At 58.1% G+C, this 24,742-nt stretch overlaps 4 protein-coding genes and 1 pseudogene across 4 annotated transcripts, besides 1 other annotated feature; all 5 read right to left on the bottom strand.

The window, feature by feature from the left end:
• Positions 1-3: 3 nt before the first annotated feature.
• On the bottom strand, positions 4-1,795 carry LMJF_28_1165 (annotated as a pseudogene).
• Positions 4-1,795: a sequence feature.
• A 2,753-nt stretch (positions 1,796-4,548) lies between these two features.
• LMJF_28_1160 (putative vacuolar type h+ ATPase subunit) lies at positions 4,549-5,154 on the bottom strand (the record flags this gene model as incomplete). Its single annotated transcript, XM_001684346.1, has 1 exon — positions 4,549-5,154. One exon carries the CDS (start codon positions 5,152-5,154, stop codon positions 4,549-4,551), a length of 606 nt encoding a protein of 201 aa, XP_001684398.1.
• A 3,631-nt stretch (positions 5,155-8,785) lies between these two features.
• On the bottom strand, positions 8,786-11,011 carry LMJF_28_1150 (putative long-chain-fatty-acid-CoA ligase; the record flags this gene model as incomplete). The annotated part of the gene is made up of 1 exon (XM_001684345.1): positions 8,786-11,011. One exon carries the CDS (start codon positions 11,009-11,011, stop codon positions 8,786-8,788), a length of 2,226 nt encoding a protein of 741 aa, XP_001684397.1.
• Positions 11,012-13,660: 2,649 nt separating this feature from the next.
• Positions 13,661-14,638, bottom strand: LMJF_28_1140 (putative electron-transfer-flavoprotein,alpha polypeptide; the record flags this gene model as incomplete). The annotated part of the gene is made up of 1 exon (XM_001684344.1): positions 13,661-14,638. One exon carries the CDS (start codon positions 14,636-14,638, stop codon positions 13,661-13,663), a length of 978 nt encoding a protein of 325 aa, XP_001684396.1.
• Positions 14,639-20,766: 6,128 nt separating this feature from the next.
• Positions 20,767-22,326, bottom strand: LMJF_28_1130 (hypothetical protein; the record flags this gene model as incomplete). The annotated part of the gene is made up of 1 exon (XM_001684343.1): positions 20,767-22,326. The coding sequence occupies one exon, from the start codon at positions 22,324-22,326 to the stop codon at positions 20,767-20,769; it is 1,560 nt and encodes a 519-aa protein (XP_001684395.1).
• Positions 22,327-24,742: the final 2,416 nt, after the last annotated feature.

The following is a 24,742-nucleotide window of genomic DNA, read 5'->3' as shown; positions in this document are numbered from 1 at the left end:
ACGTCACTCAAGGCCACTATCCGTGCCACGCGATGATAGAGGGGGCAGGCCCGAAAGCAGATCAGCACTCGCGAGTCGGCGGCCCACCTTCAAAAAACGGCTGCGCTCCCGCATCACCTGCTCCGCCTCGGCAATCAAGGCATCGATGAGGTCGTTGGTGCTTATTGTCATCGTTGATGGTGATGCCCACAACGCAGCACGGTCATCGTGAAGGTCGATCATGTCGACCCACTCATCAGAGTCGCCATCCGTATCAGCGCGAGAAGCCTCGGATTTGCCACTGGCACGCCTCGAGAGGTGCGCATACGCTTGACCGCTTCGCATTTCTGGTGCAGCGAGAGCCGCAATGGATGCCGGAGCCGCAGCGCCGGAGGCGCTGATGCGGACAGAGTGCGCTGGACAGGTGCCGAGCCCCGTCGCCTTGGTCTGCGGCCCGCGCCGCCGGAGGGACTTTGACATGATGGAAAGCTGGCAAGGGTCACGGGCCTTCTCCACAGCCGCGAGGTTGTACAGGGAGGGAAGTTGATGTCAACTCACCCGCGGTGCCGTGAACTCGTGAGGAGTGAAACCGCGGTCGGCAAAACGAGCATTGCTTCCTGAGGCGGCTCGCTCGGTGATGCCGCAACCTCGGACACTGTCCTCCACAGCCGCTATGCCAAGCCAAGACACGCCCGAAGCCTCCACGGCGGCTGCCTCACTGCCCTCCATGTCCTCTTCCTCGCTCTCCTCCACCGTGGTGGCAGGATGAAGTATTGCATTCCGTTCCACGTAGGCGTTGACCGAGAACAGCCGGATGCCCACGGAGGTGCTCCGCGCCAGGGTTTCCGTAAACTCCCGAAGTCGAAGGAGCGCTGAGTGGGTGAGATGGCTGCCTCCCAGGTACCAAGGGCATCTACACGACTGAGGCTGGATGGGATGCCGTGGCACAAGGGGGGGGGAGGGCAGAAAGCTGTGGAAAAGAGTAGCTCCTCGTACTTTGGCATCACGGCTCGCAGCATCTGAAGGGAAAGTGGAAGCTGCAGCGAGGCCGCGTCCGAAAGCCCACACTCCTTCAAGCCCAAGGCGAAGCTGTGCTCGCCGGCAGTGGCACTCAGGACCGTTTGGCGCGGCGCTAGGCCGCCGTGCCTCTGTCCCGCGTGGTGCTCCGGGGCCGCCGAGTCGGCTGCGCGAGAAGGTGCGTATGGTGCACGCAGAGCAGCCCCAGCCATTACAGCACCAATGAGGTCAGCGGAGTAGAACGAGTTCTCGGAGAGGTCCAGCAGCCTTAACGATGGCAGGTATGTGCACGGCGTGAGATGGCCATTCTCGGCGTTCTGCGGAACCCCCTCTGCACGAATGCCTACCAGCACGCGCGCCTCGTCGAGAAGAGTACGATGCACCTCTTCTTCAAAGACGGCTTTGAGGTCGGAAAGCTCGCGTGCTGCGCAGAGCCGAGCGGGTGCCACGTGGTGCTCGACACTTCACGCGTTGCTTCCAGACAGAGAAGAGCGCTCAACAACTGCCGGACGCCAGCATCACCGAGGCAGGGGCTGTGGCTGAGATCAATCTTGGTCACCTGCACGCACACGGGCGGCAGCAACACCTGCCGCACCGGGGAGCGCGGCAGGTCGCCCACCTCCCTGTGCGCCGCCTCACGAAAGCACTCGAGGAAAGCAAAGAGGAAACCTTCAGTGTACAGTGCACGTACATCAGCCTCGTCCGCGACGCAGCCCTCTAAGAGAAGAGGACTTCTACGCGGTGGTGATGCTTCTTCTGCCGCGGCCGGGGGTTGAGTTTCACACGTCGATCGCACCATGCCCGCACCAAGGGCAATGAGAAGCGTCCGGCGGGCGGCCGAGCTGTTCCCCTCCCCGCCAACAGAGCCACGCGGCACAGATGCCAAAGAGTTCCGGGGGGGGGGATCGACAGACTCTACGATGTGCCCGTTTGCGCTGCCTTCACTGCGTGGATTTACGAGGGAGGCGTGCAAGAGCTTCAGCACCCCGACGGCTCCTAGCGTGTTCCGCTGCAGAGAGAGTGTACGCAGAAGGCAGCGCTTGCAAGGAGAGGCGGACACATCACGTGCACCAAGCGGGCGTGCATCGACTCTACACCGTGCGACCTCATCCAAGTAGGAAGTCACCCACACTGCACCACAGTCTGTCAGACCTACACCGTCCAGTATCAAGGGCTCCAGAAGAGGGAGATGTGCTCGGTGCGGTGCCGACACAGCATGCCTAGAGCCTTTGTTGGACGGTGAAGCAGCGCTAGGAAGAACAATGGAAAGGAATGCTTGCACCCCGGCGTCCCCCAGAGAACAGTCGCTCAGGTTCGCGACACGAGTGTTGCGCCAGGGCGCCTGCGGCGCCCTCGCTAGCGCATCCGTCCCCAACCATGATGCCCGTTGGTGCACATCCGCGGCAGTGACCTCGCTATGACCCTCAACAGAGACGACGACCAGCTGATGCGATGAAAGCGGTGAAACGAGTTGCACCAGCACGCCAGCCACAGCGTCGCCTTCGGTTTCCCTGCTGTCGGCATCGCCTCTTCCACCGCCAGCGATGCCACAAAGGCTCACACTTTCCGGAGTGCGTCACCGCATCGGCTTATCCTTGGCCCACCCGTCTGCACTCAGTGCACGGAGGTACCCGCAGGCATAAAACCGAGCCGAGTGCTCATCCGCACCGGAGGCACCAGGAAACGGCACCAGATAAGGAGGTGGGGCGAGGTCATCCGCGCCCCAGTGACGATCCCCTGTGAGGTGTCCGACGGCGCCCATAAGTGACGCAAGACAGGAGAGCTCGTGCGAACTGCAAGTACAAGCGAAGAATACGAGGGAAAAACAATGAGAGAACAGAAGGAATAATGAGGCGGAGGGTGCACCGCTGTGTAAAGGGTGCGCGTGCGGTGTGTCCGATGGCGCAGACGGAACGCGATGGGGCAGCTGTCGAGCAACACCACCGGCGAGGAACAAGTGCAACACCGATATCCTGGGGGAGGGATGACTGCAATGACGGAGCAGGAGAGAGACCAGAAAGGCCCGGAGTGCGATACGCGGACGCGACAAAGATGGAAGAGAGGACTACGCCGATATAGCACAAGGGCCTCGCGGCAGTGGAAGGTGTTGGGATTGTGCTTGTTTATGCGCCCGCTTTGTCAGCCCGAAGAAAATGAACACGCGTGCGCATGTGCACGCGTGCCTATGCTGACGTTAAGGATGCGAGGATGTGCACATGCGCTGCTCTCGCGCACCTCGGCGACGCAGATGGAGGCCGGCGCATAGATTGTAGCCAGCCACGCACACCCAAGCACAGGGAGAGGAGAGGAGAGAGGAAAGGAAGTTGCAGTCGCGTCGCATGTGTGCATGTGTCTCCCCGAATCCCACTCGGGGCGCATGGGTGACAGAGCCACGCATGTCCCCAGCCCTGCGTGCCCTTCGACGTGTACCTTTGCTGTAAGAAAGGCAAGGGCACTTGAGGTAGAGCAACCGTGCAGCGCCCAAAGGACGCAGAGCCTGCCCCGGGTAGTTCCACGTGCAGGGCACCGTTTTAGTAGAAGACGTCGGCTAGAGGATGCAGCGTTCTCTGTGTTATCGGGCTCTGTCAGCAGTGCGTTTCACTGAGCCGTGCCATTTAAGCAGTCGATCACAAACTACCCGCTGAGCATCTGCTTATTTTTTCTGTTTGGCTTCCGCTTCCTTGTCTTTCGTTGTCCTTCGAGAGTGGAGGATGTGGTGGTGGTGGGGTGGGTACTTCACAGCTTGATAGGGTGGCACAAAACAACGGCACACCCCTGGTCACGGGAATGCTTCTATCGTTATCACCGTCCACATCGCCAAACAAGGCAGTGACAACTGAAGACGAACCAAAAGAAAAATAAACACCGAAGCACCAGGACATCCCTCAACTACCTGCGTCTGGCGCACATGGGTCACAACGTAGCCCTCAGCACACCTTCCCGTTAGCACCACCGCAAACACGTGTGTCGATGAAGACACACACACACACACACAGATGAGGACAATGGGCTGGCCCGTACACCGGCCAGATGAGCCACGGGAACAGGCTTACGTGAAGAGAACGAAGAAACCAGCGAAAACACGAAACATCAGCCACACCGCGCACGTGGCGCAAAACGCGCGTCGGCAAGGCGAAGTGGAGTGTAGGTGGCGGCGAGATGGGGAGCTGCAACACAACACATGTAGTAGAAGCAACGTGGCCGCATCTCAGAGCAGCGACGGCCGGCCCCCTGTCCGCTAGCTCGGCCGACAACGCAGATACACGACTGTGCAAACGCACGCGGACGGGGGCAAACGCGAAGACACGGGGCGAGAGAGAGAGAAAGAGAGGGGGGGGCAGGTGCTCTGTGCACCGCAAGCACACGGGAGTGGCAGCAGAAAACACCGGCGTCTTCTCACTACCGTGCAACCCTTCGCGACCACGCGACCGCGCAGACTACCCGGTACCCAACACTGCGCACCCCTGGTGATGACGGCTCTTCGGCCTCGCCCTGCCACGTGGGCTATCATGCGCGGCCGCATTTTCTTTTCGCGTGCGTTCTTTCCGCGCTTTACGAAGCGCTGCACAGATCGGTGTAGCGGTTCGCCTGGTTGTTCATCAGCAGCGCTATGATAAGCCCGTAGAGCCCCAGCGCCTCGGAAAAGATCAGCATGAGCACCATCGCCACGAAGATCTGGTCCTGCTTACCATACGCACGCGCTGCGGTGTCCCCGACGACGCCGATGGAGAGACCGGCGCCGAGGGCCGCGAGCCCAGCCGCAAGACCGGCGCCGAGGTGGAGAAAGCCCGCGTAGGAGGAATAGCTGGTGTCCTCTGTGTGGATGTTATTGTTGATGATGACGGCAATGATAAGGCCGTATATGCCCAGGATGCCGGCCATGACAACCGGTACGATGCCGCGCATAATCTTCTCAGGGGCGGTGAGGCCGAGGTAGGCGACGCCGACGCCAGACTTGGCCGCGCCGTAGGCAGAGCCCAGGTTGGCAAAGACGAGGGCGGCGGCCGCACCCATGGCGCCAAAGAAACCGGCACACTGCGGGTACATGACGGCTATGCAGGCATCCATGTTCGCTGGATCGACGCCATAGGCAACGGCCGCGCCAGCCACCGCCAGCATGCAGCCAGCGCCGACCATCCTTGCGCCGAATACAGGCATCTGATATCTTCGCTTGGGCGTGGGAGGGGAGAGCGAAAGTGGTTGTCGACGAGGGCGACAGCACCGATGGGTCGTGAGCTGCGGCGTGTACGCGATTACCTTCAAGCTAGTCCTTGAGGCGCAACAAACAGCCGGTCGAGGTGAATGTGTACGTGGTCGATAATGTGAGACGTAACAGACAACGGCAGGAAGAACCGGGAACACGTCTACGGCAACGAGCGAGACTGCGATGAGGCAACAACGAATACCCGACAACGCACAAGGCAAGGACAAAGAGAAGGCCAGGAGCGTGATTGTAGGCGTGGAGACAGATAGCGAAGACAAAGAGAGGGCGCGGCGAGGGGGGGGGGCAAACACATCCCGCACTTCTCAAGGATTGAGGGGCAATACCTGAAAGACACGAGAGGTGCCGCTTGAAACACCCACCTGCCAACCAGGGATTGTGACGCCTTGTGCTGCACATGGGATGGCCTACGCACAGACACAAAGGCACGCCGATGAGCAGTCTAATTTTCTGCGCTGCGCACCATGCGCTCACTGCTCGACATTGTCATTGTATCTTGTCGAGGAGGGGGGGGGAGACTCTCGACTTGCTTGGGCCTTGATGCAGACGAGAAGAGGAACACGACATGCGCAAAGGTGTAGTGCCAGCGAAGCGAGCGAGGGCGGGGCAACCGCACCAGTGCCGTGAAGGAGGCTTACCAAGGCATCAGAGAGAGAGAGAGAGACCGACAGCCGTGCGCGCACATACCCGTAGAGCTTCGGCAGTCACCGTCTCGCTTCTCCAGCTCACACGTCTGTGCACCGTGGAGCGGCCATCTCCTGCAACACACCGCCCTTTGCCACCAGCACATGCCCTGGTGGTGCATCAAAAAAGACTTCTCGGACTCAGGGTCTGGTATGACATGGTGCACGATCGTCAGCTGGGAAGTGAAGGCATGCACACACAGTTGCCGGCACCGGTGCACTCGCTGCACCTGGTCATCCACGAGCTGCAACTTTCCTCAGGTCACAACGGCAGTCGTTCAACCAGGCGTGTCGGGAGCGACACAACCGCCGCTGTCGTCCGTGTCGCCATCGAGCCACCTCCAAGCCGGCGACGAAGAGAGCTTCCCTCGCACAAAAACCATCCCGATACGCAAAGCGGTTTTGCACGCGGTGAGCTCGGCAGCTTCAGTGCTGTCGGCGACAGCGCGGACACTTTTCTGCAGTCCACACATGCCACCTTTCCGCTATCGGCGCCGTCTGGCGCTTGAAGAAGGTGCGCTCCATTTTGTTTGTGTGGCGAAGGGAGGAAGCGATGCCTGCCGCACCGGCTGCGGTGGTGCATCCGGCCATCAGGCCTGTTTTTTTTTGTCAGAAGTGGCAGCCGCAGTCGCGTTTGGGTCACCCCTGCGTTGCCGAGTTCTGGGAGAGGAACGAGAATTAGCTGATCAGCTTTCGTATGCGATTCGCTGTCTGGTCGTGCACGTGCGGCGCAATTCTCGGGTGAGGCAGGTCGCCGAAGACGCTGTGGGATGCGTGGAGGTTGCTCACCTGCAAGAACCGGACGACAGGGTCGACGAGGCGATCCAGCGGCTGTACAGACCGGCGCAGATTGCTCGGCGCGTAGAGGTTTCGTGGGCTCTCCGCTGGAAGTGTCCGATTTGTACTATCGCCTCCACCATTGTTGCCATCGATGGTGTTGGCAGCTTCGCCGCCTGCGAGGTCGCCATGAGCGAGACCGTTGCCGCGGACGCGGATGCCACAAATGAGTTGCCGAATGCGAGAAACGGCCAGCGGGAGAGAGCAGCAGCAGCAGCAGCAGTCGCCGCATCGGGGCCGCCGTCGTGGGTGCGATGACCCTGCTGGTGGTTCACACGGTTTCCTCTCGCACTCATGCGGCCGCACCGGTGGCGGCATAAATCTTACCAAAAAGAACGGCTAAATATTTCTGCGCTGCACCTTGGAGGGTGCGTGTGTAGGTTCATTATATGGCATAGATACAGGGGTATCTAGAAGCGCTCGGCCGCGCAAGTCGGGTGACGCCGCATAGCGGTAATCATGGGATGCAGCCTACGGTGGCAACGGAACAAAATCCCGAGAAAGGTGCGAAAATCCTTAGAGAGAACGATTCCAACAGCTTGTATTGGCGGCTTGCTGCGCACGGCGGACAGAACGCCTACCAAGCCGCGCCAAGGCCTCTCACGACCGCAAAACACCTCGAACTCCCTTCTGCACGCGGGAGTGCTCCGCTCCAGCAGACTGGAGGCCTCACGCGCACGATGAGATGAGAGAAGGAGCAGGGCAAGGTGGGAAGATGACAAGGGGTTGGGGCGCGAGGAGTCTCATATTGCAGGAAGAGAAGGCCGCATACACGATCCACGGGAGAGCACTCACGTGACGCAAACGAAACGGGGCGGAGAAAACGAAACGAAATAAAAAAGAACGCGAGACGCATAGACTCACTGTGCGTGACAGAGAGAGACAGGGGAGGAGGGAGGAAGTGTGGGCCGCCTCTTTGCCTCTAACAGCCGACAAGACCTGCTCAGTTTTCGGGGTCCCAAACGCACACGCACATATACGCACTCAGAAACAGAAAAATCAAGTCCCTCCTCGCCGAGGTTCCTTCATGAATGAGTTTCTGTGCGCCTGTTTTGTGGATGCTTGCCGCGCAGCCACTCCTGGACACGTGCAGCTCACAACTGTGTGCACATGTGTTGGTGAGTGAAGCGGCTGTGCGGCTAACGAGAGCCACGAGATTGTGAAGCGGAGTGCACGAGATGGCCTGGGGTGGGATATCGAAGTGGTTCACCGGGAGTCATGAGAAGAAGCGGAACGGCGGGATGGCGGCTCAAGGTCGGCAAGGTACCGAGATACAAAAGTATGAGGAGCAATGGTAGTCGCTTCAGGCAGCGATTCCGCGCACTAACCCGTCACAAGAGTGCAAGTCCGTCAGACGAACCCGCTTCCCGGAGGGGCTTCAAGCACGCGGACAGACATTACCACAACGCCGTGGCGCCAAACGCCGCTCTGTCTTTTCATTGCCCCCCCCCCGGCTCCCTTCTCGCCCCTTTCCTTCCGATGAGTATCGACCGCGCACCCGCAGGAGCACACAGACAGAAAACGTTCGAGTGTTGATACTCGAAAAAAGAGAGGGAAAATGAAAGGGCAGTGTCTTGCATATGCACATGCACGCGTGTGCGCGTGTCTCTATGTGCAGACACACTCACCTCGCCTTCTGCTCAGACGCAGGCACTCGTGCCCTCTCCCGGGTGGCGCCTCCGTACCTCCTCGTCATACACCGATGGTAGCAGAAAACGGTCGCTCAGCACGCCATGGTCTTCGCCAATAAGCGCGAGAGGTGGGGTGTGTGGAGCTGGGAAAAGGTAAACCATAAAACTGAGAATCAGTGCACAAGTGAGACGGCAGCTGTAATCACGACATCAGCCCAGTAAACACCCCGCCTCCTCCTCTCGTGACCACCAGGAAAAGGGCACGAGCACACGCGCACCATAGCAGCACCGTGGACCTCACAGCGCAGCGAACCCTCACACACGCAGAACGAGAGGGACTCTCCCTCGTGCGCATCACACGGTCCATCTCTTGCTCCCCGCAGCTCACACTCTCCACGTGCGGCGCATAAAGCATCTCACGCCAGGCCCAGCACCTTCTTCAGGTCCTTCTTGTTCACCTTCCCCGTTGGGTTGCGCGGGATCTCCGGCACGACAATGTACCGCGACGGGCACTTGTACGGTGCCAGCAGCTGCAGAGCAGCCTTTTTCAGCTCTTCCGTCACCGCTGCAGACTCGTGCCACGCGAAGCCCTCGCCAAACGCGATCCCGCGCGCCCTCGCCGCCTCCGGCTGCATCGCGACAATCGCCACAACGCTCTCACCCTGCACAGCGTCCGCGGCGCCAACAACAGCTATCTCGTAAAACAGGTCGTTGCGCGCAAGCAGCGTCGCCTCGATCTCCAGCGCGGAGAGCTTGTACCCGCGCGACTTGATGATGTCCACGCTCGACCGCCCCAGAATTGTATACACAGCAGGCTTTCCCGCGGGCAGCCGCACGCCAACGGTGTCACCCGTGTCGAAGAACCGCATCCCTGCCGCGTTCGTCCGCACCTCCTTCTTCGTTGCCGTCGCATTGTTCCAGTAACGGTCGAACAGCGACTCCGATGCGATGCCCAGACCGCCCACCTCGTCGTACTCCGCCTCCTTTGCCGAGGCCTGCTCCATCGCCTCCGCCGTCTCCGGCTGGTGCACGTACGTCTTCACCGTCTGCAACGGCGAGCCTACTGTTCCAGGGTGCCGGTCGGAGATGGGGTGAAGCGGCTGACTGAGGGCCATGCCGATCTCTGTCATGCCGTAGCGCTCTAGCAGCGTGTGACCCGAGAGCTCGCAGAACTGGTTGAGCGTGGGCACCGGCAGGGGTGCGCTGCCGCAGACCATGAGGCGCACAGATTCCATGCAAGCCCTTCGGAATCCGGTCTTCTCAATGGGGCTGAACTTGCGCTGCACAGCATCACTGAGCTTCACGTAGACCGTGGGCACCGCCATGAAGAGCGTGATGTCGCCCTGCTCTAGTCGATGGGCCACCCGCGCAGCGTCGTCGAAGGTGGTAACTACGCAACGCGCATTCGAGGCGATGGCGCACAGGAGGATGTTTACAAGGCCGTGTACATGGTGCCACGGCAAGACGTGAAGAATGCTGTCCGTATCTCTCCACTGCCACGCATTCTGCAGTACTTTCACCATATTGGCCACGCTGGCGTGGGTATGCACGACACCCTTCGGCTTTGCCGTCGTGCCGGAGGTGTACAACATGAGGCAGTCATCGTACTTGGTGGGGCGCGCCGACGGCATGGTGTACCAGCGCTGGTAAACGCGATTCAGCTCATCAAGGTGCGCCGAGTCAAAGCAGAAGAGGCTCTCACCGTCCGCGTCACTCCCCGCAGGATCCGCACCTCCCGTGGCTTGCATTGGCGCTCGGTTCCGGCGGACATGTTCCTGCTGCAGAATCTCTGCTTGCCGATCCAGCTCACGAGCCTTGGCGGTGGCTTTCTCCTCGTCGAGACGCTTCACGAGATCCTCAGCGCTCCGCATCGGTGCACAGACGCTCTCCGCGGGCGGTAGCCACTCCGTCTCCAGAGTGGCGGTTCCCTGGATATCACGCGCTGCTGTGATGTCGCGAACAAGAAGAGTGGCGTCGTAGACGGTGTCGACGAAGAACGTGTTGGAGGTGACGTCGGAGTCGTTGCGCTGCTTTGGTTCCCTAGACGCACTCCGCGGGATTTTGTCGACATCCGCCTCAGCGCGGACGTACAGCTCCTCGTACTCGGCAGGTAACTTCTCCTTCAGCAGCTTCGTGTTGCCCACAATACTGCGGCTGCCGCTGTGCTCGAGCACGTACATCAGTTCGTCCTTGTACCGCTGAGATATGGGCATCGGTGTTACCAGCTGGTTCAGCGACCAGCTCGCCAGCAGCGACACAGCATACGTGTACCCCGGGCCGCACAACAGGGACGTCGTGTAGAAGCCTGTGTCCTTCATGTAGTCGCAGCTCGGTGTCCGCTCGCCTTGCGCGAACACGCTGCGCACGTGCGCCGGCTTGCTTGGCTGCAGCCAGCCCAGCGAGGTCTCGCCGCGCGCCTGCGCCACCGCCTCTTTGCGCCGAACCACCGCGTCCGCCAAGGCCACTACATCGCGCTGCAGCTGGCCATACGTGAACTGCACCTCTGGCATCCCCGGCAGCTCACATCTTAGTGCCACCTTTGACGGCTGTGCCTCAAACACCTTCTGGAGGACATGGTTGTACTCAAACAGGGTGGCGTAGGGTACCTTGGCGAGAATCGGGGAGGCAAAGGCGCGGAGCATGGTGCGGGTTGTTTTTTTGTTGTCGTTGTTGTTTTATCGAGAGAGAGAGAGAGAGCAAAGAAGCGAATGCTAAGAAAGCAGGAAGTGCAGGAGGCGAGGTAAGCGGGTGGGGGTGGCGTCGAAGTTCAAGGCGGCAGAGATCAGACTTACTCGTGTTCACCTTTAACTTTTCTGTGGCACTGCCGAAACATGTGCGTGGCGTGGGTTGGGTGGGCGTGTCTTGAAAAAGGCAGGGAAGGTGTGTGTGTGTGTGTGTGTGTGTATGAGAGGGAGGGGGGGGGGAGATGGCCGTGCAGCAAGGGCGTGAGGTGTGAGAATAAAGAGTAGGAGGAGGTCTTGAGTCCGTGCATGGCGGCGTTTGTGAGACTCTGCGAGATTCGAAGCACTCATGAAGTACTTGCTAGAGCTGTGATACGTCGGCTTCTGCAGAGATTCCTCTTACTTGCCTTTCCGGTCGGGCCTCTTTTTTCAGTCGTTGTTTTGTTGGCGGGCGTTGTGTGCGTGCTGGGATGCCATGGTTGATGAGAGACGAAATCGCGCCGACGCTCAATACAAGGACGCCCACAGCCATGCACACAGACGCGCGAACAACAACAGCAAAAGAAAAAAACGAGAGGGTCACTCGCAGAGAAAGGTAAGCAAACAGACGAAGAGACATGGACATGCACAACAGCACCGGTGAACACAGAAGAGGAACCGCCACAACGAAACGTGCCGACGAAAAAGAGAGAGGGGCATCATACTTGGAAAAAAAAGCAAAATCACACGCACACGCACACTCACACACATATGGACTTACGCATGTGCATGTGTGTGTGTGTGTGTGCGTGCGCCCTCTATGCGGAGAGCAGCATGGAAAGAGAATCAATACAAAGCAACAATAACACCAAAGAAAAGAGAGAGAGAGAGAAACCGTTGCGCCAGTGCCCGTGAACGACCTCCTCCACACACACAAACACACACACACACACGACCCCTCTTGCCGACACGTCCGCGGTGGTGGGATCGCCCTTTTTCTAAGGTTTCCCCTCCCCATTCCTCTCTCCTCTTTTGCCCTTCTCCAGTCTTGCCTACCTTGATGACTTTTTTTTCTTTGGCTGTCTGTAGCGTCCCGCACACCTCCCGGTGTGTTCGGCTGTTTCCCTGACACGGCATCGAAGACGCATCAAGAAGGACACAAAGGCAGAAGCATACCGAAAAAAAAACATAAAAGGGACGCAGACGGACGTCTCATTCGAAAAAGAAAGGAAAAAATAGAACACGAATTGAGCAACAACACGCACACACACAAAGGGCCGATGCGTGTGATAATACGCGTGCAAGGAGCGTGTGCGCGCTGGGAGGCAGGCAACGAAAGGGAGGCAGTCGGGCAAGCCGGTGATGCGTAGACAGCATGTCTTTCACTCACAGGTTGCGTACGCCCTCGCATCTTTTGCTTTGCAAAATCATGGGATATCTTCAGAGAACCACAGTTTTCTCGGCGACGTAACCACTCTGCTACCAACACGCCAGCAACTCCGCACATGCGAACACATTTCTAGTCGCGCTGCACCACGAGTCAATCCGAGCCTTCCTGCTGCCCAACTGGGCCGTGCGCCTCACGGGCGCCTCTTGCTCTTGCCTCGTCCCCCTTCCTCGCATGCGTGCTGCGCAATCAGCAGCCACAGCGACCGGGCTGGAGTGCGTGCCTTGATCCGAAGCGGGGCCGCGGCCCCGGGCCCTGTTTCGGGGCGGAGGCTCCGGCAGTGGAGGGGTAGTACTGCGGTGCTGGCGGAACAGCAGGCAGCACGCCATCTTCGCCCCACGGTGGTCACTGCCAGTCACCCGCCGTTGCAGGAGTCCAAGGTGCCGCACACGTGCCCGTACGGGGCTAGGGGAGCATGGCCGCCTGTCGTCTTGCAAGCTCAGCATCCGCGTTCTTCTGATGTGGGACCGTCGCCGTCAAGAATTTCTTGTCGTGGTGTGTGGCGCGGTTTCGGGGGATGGCGGCGTGGCGTCTGAGGCGGCCAACCAGGTCCGCCATCCACGCACTTGGCGTCGGCGCCGCTGGCGCCATGGATTTCGTAAACTTTCTTCACCTCGTACTTGTGTGTTCCCACACACACAATGGCCACCGACACTCTGAACGGAAGAGGCGCACGCGACGGGCCACCGTAGCGTCACGAGCAGGGAGCCGCAAGCAAGAAAAAAGGTGCAAAAACGTCGGCGGGGGTTTGGGCCGATGGGTGTGCCACGAGTGTGTGTTTGCCGTACAAGCCGAACATACATAAGAAGACACACTCATGGCCCACTCACCCAGACACATACCTGTGTGCAGCCCTTGGAGAACCTCTTCGCCCTGTTGCATCACAACAGCCCAGCGCTGGCGTTCTTCCTTCCGGTTCACACATCCGCCCCTTCGACTCGGAAGGCAAATAACGACATGGAAAGGAAAAGAAAAGTGTTGCAGTGTCCCGTGTGCGGTGGGGAGTGAGGACCGCGTTGCATAGTCGAGACACCATCACTTATGCCGACGATGCGTCCACGAATAAGCGCTTTACATCGAGCTCGCCTTCCTTGCCGCACGCGCCTTGCGCAACGTCCCCCCCCCCCACCACCACCTCTCCGTTGTCGTGCATCGTAAGCGCCCCTCTGTTGTGCGGGGAGGTCTCACTTGCCGTTAGCCGCCTTCACCTTCTCCGTCAGCGCTGGCACCACTTTGAAGAGATCAGCGGCAATGCCGTAGTCGGCGATTTGAAAGAAGGGCGCCTCCTCGTCCGTGTTGACCACGGCGATCACTTTCGAGTCCTTCATGCCGGCCACGTGCTGGATAGCGCCGGAGATGCCGCACGCGAGGTAGAAGTTCGGCGCGACGGTCTTGCCCGTCTGGCCGACCTGCATCTCGTTTGGCACGTAGCCAGCATCGACAACAGCGCGGGTAGCGCCGACAGCTGCATTCAGCGGGGCGGCCAGCTCCTCCAGAATCTTGAAGTTATCGCCGTTCTTCATACCTCGGCCGCCAGAAATGACGGTCGCCGCCGTCATCAAGTCGGGCTTGTCGCTGGTGGACAGCTGGTCCTCTACAAACTTTGCTTTACCTACCGCCGGGGTTGCGGCGAGGTCCGCCACCGCGGCGCTACCACCGTCCAACTCGGCTCGCTCAAACGCCGTACCGCGCAAGGTGCAGTACTTGATCTTGTCAGACGACTTGATGGTCGTGATTGCATTGCCGGCGTACGTCTGCCGCACAAACGTGTTCTCGTCCACGATCTCCGTGACTTCGGGAATGGGCATGCAGCTCTGCCTCGCCGCCGCCCTAGGGATGACATTTTTGCCGAATGCTGAAGTCCCGGCAAACACGTGCGTGTAGCCATTCGCCCTCACCGCCGCGTCGATGAGCGGAGCGTACTCCTCCGGGAGGCCGTGGCTGTATTGCTCCCCGACCGTCACCAGCACGCTCGCTACAGACTTGATCTTGGCTAGCACCTGGGCCTCATCCTTGGCGGACGCACCGGCCACCAGGATCGCCACCGGGCCCACCTTCGCGGCCCCTGTAATGGCAGACAGTGTCGCTGGTGAGACCTTCCCACCCACCATCTCAGCAATGACGAGGGCTTTGCCCAGTGAGAGTGCAGTCGTGCGCAGCATGCTTCGCCAAAAAGAAAACGTTTTCGGTTCCGTTTCGAGATACGGGTGTCTCTACTACGAAATAAAAAGAGGGGGGAGAGAGGGTCGCAAGTGCTGCTTGTGCTGTCGGTGTATGACGTTGGAGAGAGAAAGTCGGTCAAGGGGCGCTGCTCGCTTCAACTGTGAGTGTGCGTGTGCGTGTGGAAGAAAGGGAGATAAGGGAGATGACGGGCGGCGTAGGGTTCGTGAAGTGGAATGCTCGGTCATGCAAATGTCAGCTGACAAAACGTGAGACGCCGATGTTACGCTACGTGGGCAAGGGAACGACAGGATGAAGTGAGGGCAATGTACTCACCAACAGCACCCGTGATGCATCCTTCCGTGCGCAGCGCACATGGCTGTCGTCATGCAGTCCTTCCGGTGTCTCACAATCCGTCTCGGCCGCTGAGATTGTGGGACTTGTACGCAAACGTCCGTGGCGGAGAGAGCAGTGCATAGCGTTCCGCGCCGGCACACGGAAAGATGAGGGGCATGCAGAGCTGGGGCTGTGTGTGTGTGTGTGTGTGTGCATTTTTTTTTTACAGCGCGATCTTTACGACCTCAAAGCAACGGGAAATTTATCGCCCCGATTCGGCATGGTCGTGGTGTCGTCTGCTGCATTCCCCTCTCTCTCCCCCTCCCCCCACACACCACACACATAGAGGAACCCGCACAGTTGGTGACTGCTGAGCAGCACCCCCCCTGCGCAAGATGTTGTCCCTCCGCTGTGTGTCCGCGTCTCGTTTGTTTGTTTTTTCTGTCTGTTTCTTTTCCAAAGTCCGCTATCTCTTTGTCATCGATCATCACGAGGGGAAACCTTACGTGCATCGGCGGATGTGTATGTGTGTGTGTGTGGGCGTGCAGATACACCGACGCACATATGTATACATATATATATATATGTATACATGTGCATATGCGTGCAGGAGAGCATGAAAGACGCGCGCTGACGGGGCGCACAGACACAGAGATAAACAAGTCAACCGAGTGGGAAAGGAGAACAATAAGGAGAAGAGGACCAGAGAAAAGAAAAAGCAATGAGTAGGTGAGGCGAAAAAGAACCACACAGAGAGGAATGACAACCGCATCAGCGAACAATGGAGAGAACTATATAATAGGGTTGAAGCACGCGCGCGCGCACACACACACGCGAAAAAAAAAAATGCATACAGCAACACGAGAGAGAGAGAGAGAGCACACTGATGGACCCCACTCGTGCACACAAGGACATCAATGGGACACAACGGCACGTGCACGCACAAGAAAGCAGAAAAAGGGGCGAAAAAGCAACACAGCGACATTCATGGTAGAAGAGGGGAGGTAGTGAGAGGGGGCGCGGCGGCGCTGATGACCATCTCGTCCTCATTTTTCATCCGTCCACACCCTCTGACTTCGTCAACACGAACGACTCTCCTTCTTTGGAGTAGGTCGCCTCAGCTCCCTCGGCCGTACTCCGCACAGACTGCAAGGCGCTGACTTGCACGCATTCGCGTGTGCAGGCAGACGTCGACAGTAGAATGAAGCCAGCGAACGACGAAGTACATCAAGAAAGAAGAGCCACTCCTTCTACAATGTAAGGGGGTGTGGAGAGCAGGCAAGGGACATCAAGACAGCACCCCCAAAAGACCACGGAAGAGAAAAAAAAAACAAGGAAAAGCAAAACCGCACAAGCGAGTGTACACGCCCACGAAGGAGGAGGAAGTACCAGCAGCATCAAACGCAAGAGTCCGTCACAAAACTGCACCCGTCATACGCACCGTGTTAAGAAGCGTGGGTGACAGAGAGGAAAACACGGGCGGTCCATAGAGATATACCCTGAATCCGAGAGAAGGTGGGGTGGCGAGGGAGCATAGTCATCTGGATGGCAAGTGCAATCGAAGCAAACAAGCGAGATCGGTGATTGACTGCATAGTTCGAAGTGCATCGCAAGAAGGAAAGAGGGCGCGTGCAGATGCCTGCGCCTCATCCCTACTCACTGTTGACACAGTGTGCCCTTTCCTAATCGATGCGTGCACTTGCGTCTTTCATGTGCGTGCGCGCTCTCCGCCCATCACTCCGACACGCACGCCCGCACAGGCATCCCCCGGAACACAGACACACGCAAAACGACGACGAAGAAAGAAGAAAACGCAAAGTGCAGACGCGGTGAGTGAAGCCGTTAGAGAGGCATGCGGTGGTCCAACAAACGCAAACCGGAAAAGAGAGAGAGAAAGAGAGAGAGCGTGTAAATAGCAACCTCAACGCAACGAGCACCGCGTGTGTTGAGGGCGATGCACGCATGCACAACGAGTGAAGAGTGATGTAGGGGTGCGGAAGCGAAAGGCGCGGAGCAAGGTAACGGCAACGGCGTCCACACTATACGCGAGAGGGGTGAGGTGGAGGGTGTGACCACTACACAAACGCCTGCAGCGACACAGACACAGGCACGTGCATACACATGCACATTCGCGCGGAGGGATAGAAAACAAATGTTGCACAAAGAAAAAAGATCACGCTGTTTTTTTTCTTCTTCTTGTCATTTGCTTTCGTTCTCGAGAAATGAATGCGTGTGTGAGGGCGCATACCTGCACGCGTCGCTCCTGGTTGTGCTCTCTGCGTTTCGCTATTTTTTATTCGCACGATCCTTCCGGCACGCTTGTAGGGTTTTCTTGGGCTGGCAGAAAAGAGCCTCGCCACCGTAGGGGAGCGCGCTGCGGGGTGAACTGGTTTCACAGAGCACGAGAAACTATGCGTATCGAATCTCCATCCTGGCCCGCGGACTCCCCATGTGCGCCTACGCTCTCTCTCTCTGTCTCTGTCTCTCTCGCTGACACCGACAGCAATGACGCAGACGGAAAAGCACTTGATGGAGTCGGGAGAGGGACCACACGATATCCCCCCTCCCTCCCTCGCCCCCTCCACACACACACACACACACACGCTCCAGGAGGGGGGAGGGGGGAGGGCAAGCGAGAGGGGGGAGGGCGAAAGGGGAGGGGGGAGGGCGAGCGAGCGAGAGAGAGGGCGAGACGCAGCCCTACAGAAGAAAACAAAGCGTTCCTCCTATGTACAGAGGGTTGTGTCATTACGCTGTGCCGCTGTCGCCAATCGCCTCTGGTTCAGACGAAGAAAAGCACAAGAAACGGAAGCAGAAAAACAAACAAACAAACAACAAGGAGATGAGGGCAGCGATGGAGATCATGTACTCTGGCTCACAAAACACGCACACGCGCACACAGATAAGGCCGGCAACAACAGTGAAACAACAAAAAAGAAGATGCTGGTGGGCTACATTCAACCAATAGCCCCATCCAAATGGCACGGATGGAAAAGAGAGCAGCGATGCAGACTCAATGCAGAGCAGAACGATTATGACCACGATACAGACATCCCAGCCGGTACACAGGAGCGCCCAAAGAAAAAGTTAAAGGGGGAGTGGAGTGGAGTGGAGTGGAAAGGAAGCGAGATATATAAAAAATGAAGAGACGCGTGTGTACTTGCGCATGACAACGGAGGGAGGGGAGGAGGGAGGAGAGGAGAGAGGAGAGGAGAGAGTGGCAAAGCACACAAGCAAAAGACAAACAGACAAAAACGATCAGTGGCTCTTCTGCTCGGCCGTATTCTTGTTGTGCTCTCTACTGTGTGTGTGTGTGTGTTTCCGGCTAATTTTCGCCGGAGTTCGTGCGCGCGTGGATGTTCAAGCCAAACAAACAAAAAAGTTGTATTACACACGCATGCGCACACAGAGGCAGCGCGCTTCGAGTCTGTGGCGGCACGTGTCCCTATAAGCGTATCTTTGGCCTGTGTGTGCACGCGTCCAATGATGGTGATATTGCATGGAGAGATTGAGAAAGGTGGCGCACAGGCTTCGATTATAATCGTAAAGAACACATCTAATGGGGACGTGGCGGTTTAGATGAAGATCACAAAGAGAGAGAGAGAGAGAGAGCAGTGAGCATACGCCATGTCCATACCCCACCCTTCACAGAGAATGATGGTGTCAAGGAGTTGCGCGCCATCACCTCATCACAAACCGGAACGCTGAGGCTGCCGAGCAACGCGTCCGAAAAAAACAACAAAACCACCACGACCACACAGCGAAGAACAGCACCAGGTGCATATCTAGCAGCAACAACAATGAAGACAGCGAAGGTCGGATGAGTTGCACCAGGGAAATGTTTAGCAAAAAAAAAAAGGAAAGACGCAGTCTCCGCAAACGAGAAGGCGTAATCGATACGAAATCGCGCGCGCACACACACCCACATATAGATGATGGTCGGCACAGCATGGAAAAAAAAAAAACAGCGACGACAACAGCAACAGCACAGCAAGAACACACAACCAAAACAAGAACGAAAACAGAGGCGAACACGAGTGGGGGAGGACACAAGCAAGCCAAAACACAACACAACGCAGGAACGGAGGAGGAGAGAAGGAGCTCACACCCGCATGAGGATGGCGTGAGCAAACAAAGCAAGCCAACAGAGTAGTAGTAATCATAGAAAAAGAGCAATAATGCTCACAGAGAAACTTCAGGATCGAGTGGAAAGGATGAGAACAGTGATGGTGGTGGTGTGAGGGGGGAATCCAGGAAGGGAGGTTTGGGGTGTAGAGGTGAGAGGCGAGTCAAACAGGAGATGGACTGAGGCATCTGAAGTTAGACGGCAACGAGCGGAATGGGGGGGGATGGGAGGGTCATACGGAACTAAACAAGAAGGACGCCATGGCATGGAAGAGACGGAGGCTGGGGTTAAAGGGGACATAGACAGCAGCACGCAGATACACCACAAAAAAAAACGAAGCTCGACCGCACGGGGCCAAAACACTCGACGCTGGAGAGAGACGGAGAAATCGGGGAGGGGGAAGGGACACGCTTAAGACAAAAAGAAAGAGAGACTCCAGGAGCGCGAGGTAACGAAGATTCCTCTCGGATCGCACGCACCACCTGCGGAAAATCAACTGTCATTACAATGTAGACAAATCCCCCACGAAAAAATAATGCCCCTCCCCGCGTGTTGCGAGTGCGCATCAGCAGCTCTGCATACCAGAATGATGCGAAGGTCAAATCCAAACCAACAAAGAAGACGTGGAGGGCCGTGGGGAAGGGGTGGAGACGTGGGACAAGTATGAGGATGCATTCGCTGATGCACCGCCTGCATGATGGCGTCGGCACGGAGAAGATACTCAGCGGCATTTGTTCCTCTTTCTGTTTTTATCGTGAAGGTGTATCTGTGCGTGTTTGCGGGCCCGTGTGCGATGCTGCCCAACGAATAGAAGCAAGAGGATCTGCGAGCACGCACCACCTTCCCGACCCTTTCTGGACACCAACCACTGAAAGATGACGGGGGGCGACGGTGCAGTAGACGGTGAGATGCCTCTGCGCGGCACCCCGGTCTACACATGCTGCAAACCAGTTCGAATGCAACATCATTCACCAAAACACGAGCAGAATAACAAACGGCAGGTCTCTCTGCCGGCGAACGGAGGGGCCGGCGCCGCCCTTGCACGGAGGCGGCAAGAGGGAGGAGCATTGCACAAAAGGCGCCGTCGCGTTTACCGAGTGCGAGTGTCGCCCGCCACCCCGACCTGCTCCCTCGAACGACCCACTACCAGGCAGACGGAGCCGTCTCCAAGCCACAAACGCGCGCGCGGAAGTGTTGATGTCGTTCTTTGTTGTTCGTCTTCGCATGTCCGCCGCGTCTCGCTCTTCCTTGCGCGGCAGAGCACCATCAGTGGGTCGTGATGGCCTGCCGGTCAGACGAGGATGAGCTGAGGAGGTGCTGCTGCTGATTCAAGGCACCAAACGAGCTGAGGGAGGAGGAGAAAGAGCGGGGGAGAGCGGAGGTGCGGACCGCTGCGAACGCTGCACCTCGTCCATACACCCCACGAACAAACCGCGGTGGCCCTTCTACGTCCATCGTAGACACACGTATGGACTCCGTCCATGTCTGTGTGGGCTGGTTGGCTGTTCTGCTTGCCCCACCACTGCCGCATCTACACTTCTCTCGTCATCGGCACGTCTTCGCTCCGTCACCATTGCCTCGTCTCGTCGCTTCTCTGTCACGGCTCTTCTGCGTTTTTTCTCTTTGAGCCTTCTTCACACCTTCCTATTGTTGCTCTACGACGTTCACCTAAATCCACGGCACTCGAAGGTTGAGGACGGTGGCGCCAAGTACAATGACCCACGCGACAATAGGCAAGACGAGCCCCTCCTGCACACCGTAGCCCGGAAAGCTCGTCAGTCCGTTGTGAATGCCGGAGGGCACACCCGGGTAGTACTGGTACATGGTGCCATTGACGGCACCGATGCAAGAGTTACGGTACCGCACAGCGACGGCAGTCACCCACGAAATGAGTAAGAACACAAGCGTGATGACGGAGAAGACGATCGAGGCGATACGGCAGCCGCGCGCGAGGAAGGCCGGGATCGCCAGCACAGCCGCCATAAATAGAGCAATACTGGATAGGATGAGAAACGAGATACTCGCCTTCATGCGCTTGCTATAGGCACTGCAGCGATAGTGCCCGCGACTATAGTAGAGGCTGGTGCCGTTCGGCATAATTAGCTCTGTGTGCCAGTACGTCACACGCACCACGCTCACGTCACGCGTGTTGAAGCTGCGTTTCCACACAGTGCCCGCGTTCGCCACGCACAGGAACAGGAGCGACACGCACAGCAGCGCCATGTAGTACGTGTCCATCACACGCAGCTGCTTCAGCACCGGGCCAACGTTCAACTTTGTTACCAGAACAACGGCCAGGAGGCCGCCCAACTGGAAGATCCACGCCAGCAGCGACAGCACGAAGCCGGCGGCGAGGCTCGCCGTGTTTGAAAACCGCGGCGCATTGCAGCGAGAGGAATAATACATGCTGATCGACATTGCATTGCCGCAGAGCGTCCAGGCGAAGGCAAGGAAACTGAAGAGTAAGATCCAGCCGTAGGAGGTACGCCCGGAGAGACGCGCGCCAGAGATAAGAAATGAGAGGAAGGAGAGCACGCAGCCCAGAATGGTGGAAACGGCAATGCTCTGGTAGAACTGTTTCTCCAAGAGGCAGTGCTTCATCGCGTATACCCGAATAGCCGGGTACTTGCCACCCTCCGCTATCCACAGAGAAAACAAACGGTCATTGTAGTTTACCCCGCCGACATCGACGTTCCTGCCACGGTACCACGGGATGGGGCAGGCAGCCGCCAGCGTGAAGACAAACGCGATACCAAAGAAGATCATGTGGATGATGAGGGCTGTTCGGAAGCCGTTCTGTGGCACCGGGCTCAGCACTGGTGGCAAGCCATCCACGTAGTACTTGTATCCACGCGGAATCGTGTACGTTCGCTCCTTCAGCAGCTCCTCCTTGGCGGTGTCGCTCAGCTCCGCCTCATCCACCTTCTTGGGCCGCGGTGCATAGCTGTGACCGTTCAGGATGCCGCTCAGCCAAACTGACGACGCCTTCTCCACTCGGTGCCGGTACCTCTCCGTCAACAACTGGCTGCGCTCCCCGCTTTCAGAGTGGTGCACGCTGCTACCTGCGCGGTGCTGACGCGCAGCCTTCTGCATGTCAGAGTCAGACCGTGCTTGGGTTTCCAGGTGCTCCGTTCTGTAGCTTTCCTGCTGCTGGCACTGATCTTGCTGGCTTTCGTACGACGACTCCGTGCTCGGCGAGGACGGCGATCGGTTCCTGCTGGATGCCATTATGTCCCATGCACCTCAGGGGGTGTGAGAAAGAAAGAAGAAAAAGAAGGGAGGGGGGGGGCTACCTGAATAAGGGAGTGCGGTATGCGTGTGTGTGTGTGTGCAAATGCGAAGGCGGAACCGAAGCACGGGCGACAAGACAACGAGAACACATACAAAGGGGGCGAAGGCTCGAGGGACGCAGGGGGAGGGGCAGAGTAGGTGAAGAGGGTGGCGGCGGTGTTGGTCAGGCGGCGACGACAGCCTTGATAGCGCTGATGAATGAGAAATGGAGAGAAGATCCTGCGAGGAGGAAGGGGCGCAGAGCACGCGTTTCAAGATCAGACAAAGGTGTCACGTCGGCTCCCTGAGCTCACTGGTCGTGGGTTCCGCTGTCTCTGCGTGTTCGCATGTGTGTGTGTGTGTGTGTGTGTGTGTGTGTGTGTGAAAGAGGCGAGGGAGGGGCTTCTACGCAGGCTTTATGACGAATGGAGAAGGGGTAGAGAGAGAGAAAGAGAGTTGCTTGGCAGCGGAGCGGCGGGCTGGAAGAAGGATAGCGCACAAAGAAAGAGAAATGGAAAAAATGAAAGCGTTGAGGGACACCGAGATGCGCCGTGAAGAAAAAAAATCGAAGTGCCTGTAGCGGATGTGTACGTGCGTCCACCGCGAGCGCCGGCCCTCCGTTGTGAAGTTCTCTTTCGCTTCCCTGCACAGCAATGTTGTCTTGAAAGACACTCGAGAGTCAGAGAGCGAGAGAACAGCGTCAACAGCAATAACAAAAAAAAAAAGATGTGTGCGGCACACGCACACACGGCGAGAAACGGATGCAGAAAGGCGGGGTTGATGCAAGCACTCGAAGCAACTCACCAGTAGGAAACACACAAACAAAATAGAAAAAATATGAACAGCGTCGTAGAACAACAAAGTAGAGTAGACGAGTAAGCTGCGCGAACGACGGCTCCGTCACGCACGCTTGTCCTACAACTTCCCTTTTTTTTGTAGCTGCTTTTCCCTTCTCTCAGGAACCACGAAACGTGTCGCTCGCTGCTGCCCTCCCCCAACTAGTCGGCAACGAGAGAGAGAGAGAGAACGAGAAGACACAACACAACAATCAAAGAGAGAGCGAAGAAGAGTGAGGAGACGCAGAAGGAGTGTGCCTGATGAGAGAACTTCTTCTTTCTTGCGGGCGGGAGGAGGGGGAATGGAAAACTTGCAGGGGGGAGAGGGCGTGCGCCGGAGCGGGAGGAGGGAGGGGGTTGGGGCGACACGACACTCTATGCAAAGTACTACTCCAATAGATTCGGAGGTCGTGTCCGTGTGTGTTTGTGTGTGTTGTTGTCATTGACACCGTGGAGGTAAAATCCAACACGAAGCGGCAAGCATACACGCCGCAGCCAAAGAAGAGGAGGCAAGAGAGATGATGAGGAGGAGCAATGAAATTGAGCAAGCAGCAACATTGGCGGATAGAGGTGCGCGGTTGGGAGGGGAGAGGGGATGCCCATGCCCAGACGCCGGCCTTGAAGTCGACACTCCCGATCCTACCAGCTCCATTGTGCGCCGCCGTATGCCCCCTCTCCTTCTTTGACCGCAGGAAGTGCCAACGTGCCTAGACATGCGCTGCGGGGCAGCGAAGATCAGCTAAGCAGCCAATCCATAGGAAACCCATCGACAGTGCATGGAGGTACGCTAAAGGTGGTTACTGGCCATCCACCACCCCAAGTGCCTCCCCTCCCACCGCGGAAATGCTGTTGGTGGCATTTCTTTGAATTCTGGGGGTTACCTTTTCTTGTTTAATTTGTCGAGAGCTTCTGATGACGACCTTTAAATGCAGCGTGCCCGCTCTCTGCTGCAGAGCATGGGGTCCAACCGAACGCGGCCCGGCCCCGTCGCCGGCTCGTTTGCGTGGTGCCAAGCAGCCGCACACACGTGCTACCGCAACCGCGACGCAGCCATCGCAGCACCACATCTGCGTCGAGCTCTATCCACCTCCGCCGAGCAGGCCGCCTCACGGCCGCTCGCCCATCATGCCCGTCCCCACCCGGTGCAGCCCCCTCGGGGCAGCCCTCAGGCTCCCCCACACCAGCAGGCAGTGTGAGGGCCGGGGATGGTGCACGCCCGAGTCCCGCTGACACTCTGCCCACCACACGGCTGGCACACGCGTGTTCACGGTTGCAGGTCGCGCAGACGCAATGCCACTCGGAGCCTGGCTACCGACATCAGCAGCGACGCATCGCTCTGACATCTCTCTACGTCACAGGCACCAGGCCCTGGCACCATCCGAAGTGGCTCGGCATTTGGCAGGGGTAGGGAAGGGCTGCCTGGCTTCCCCAGACAGAGAGAGTGGCAGGAGAGGAGGGGAGGAGAGGGGCAGTGGGCAGTGACACACCACGCTAAAGTGTTCCACCGTCATAGCGGTATCGAGGAAGGGAGGGGAGGG

Source organism: Leishmania major, chromosome 28, assembly GCF_000002725.2.
Source record: "Leishmania major strain Friedlin complete genome, chromosome 28".
Classification (NCBI taxonomy): domain Eukaryota; phylum Euglenozoa; class Kinetoplastea; order Trypanosomatida; family Trypanosomatidae; genus Leishmania; species Leishmania major.
Note: the sequence above shows the minus strand (reverse complement) of the source record. Positions and strands in the feature narration are given on the sequence as shown.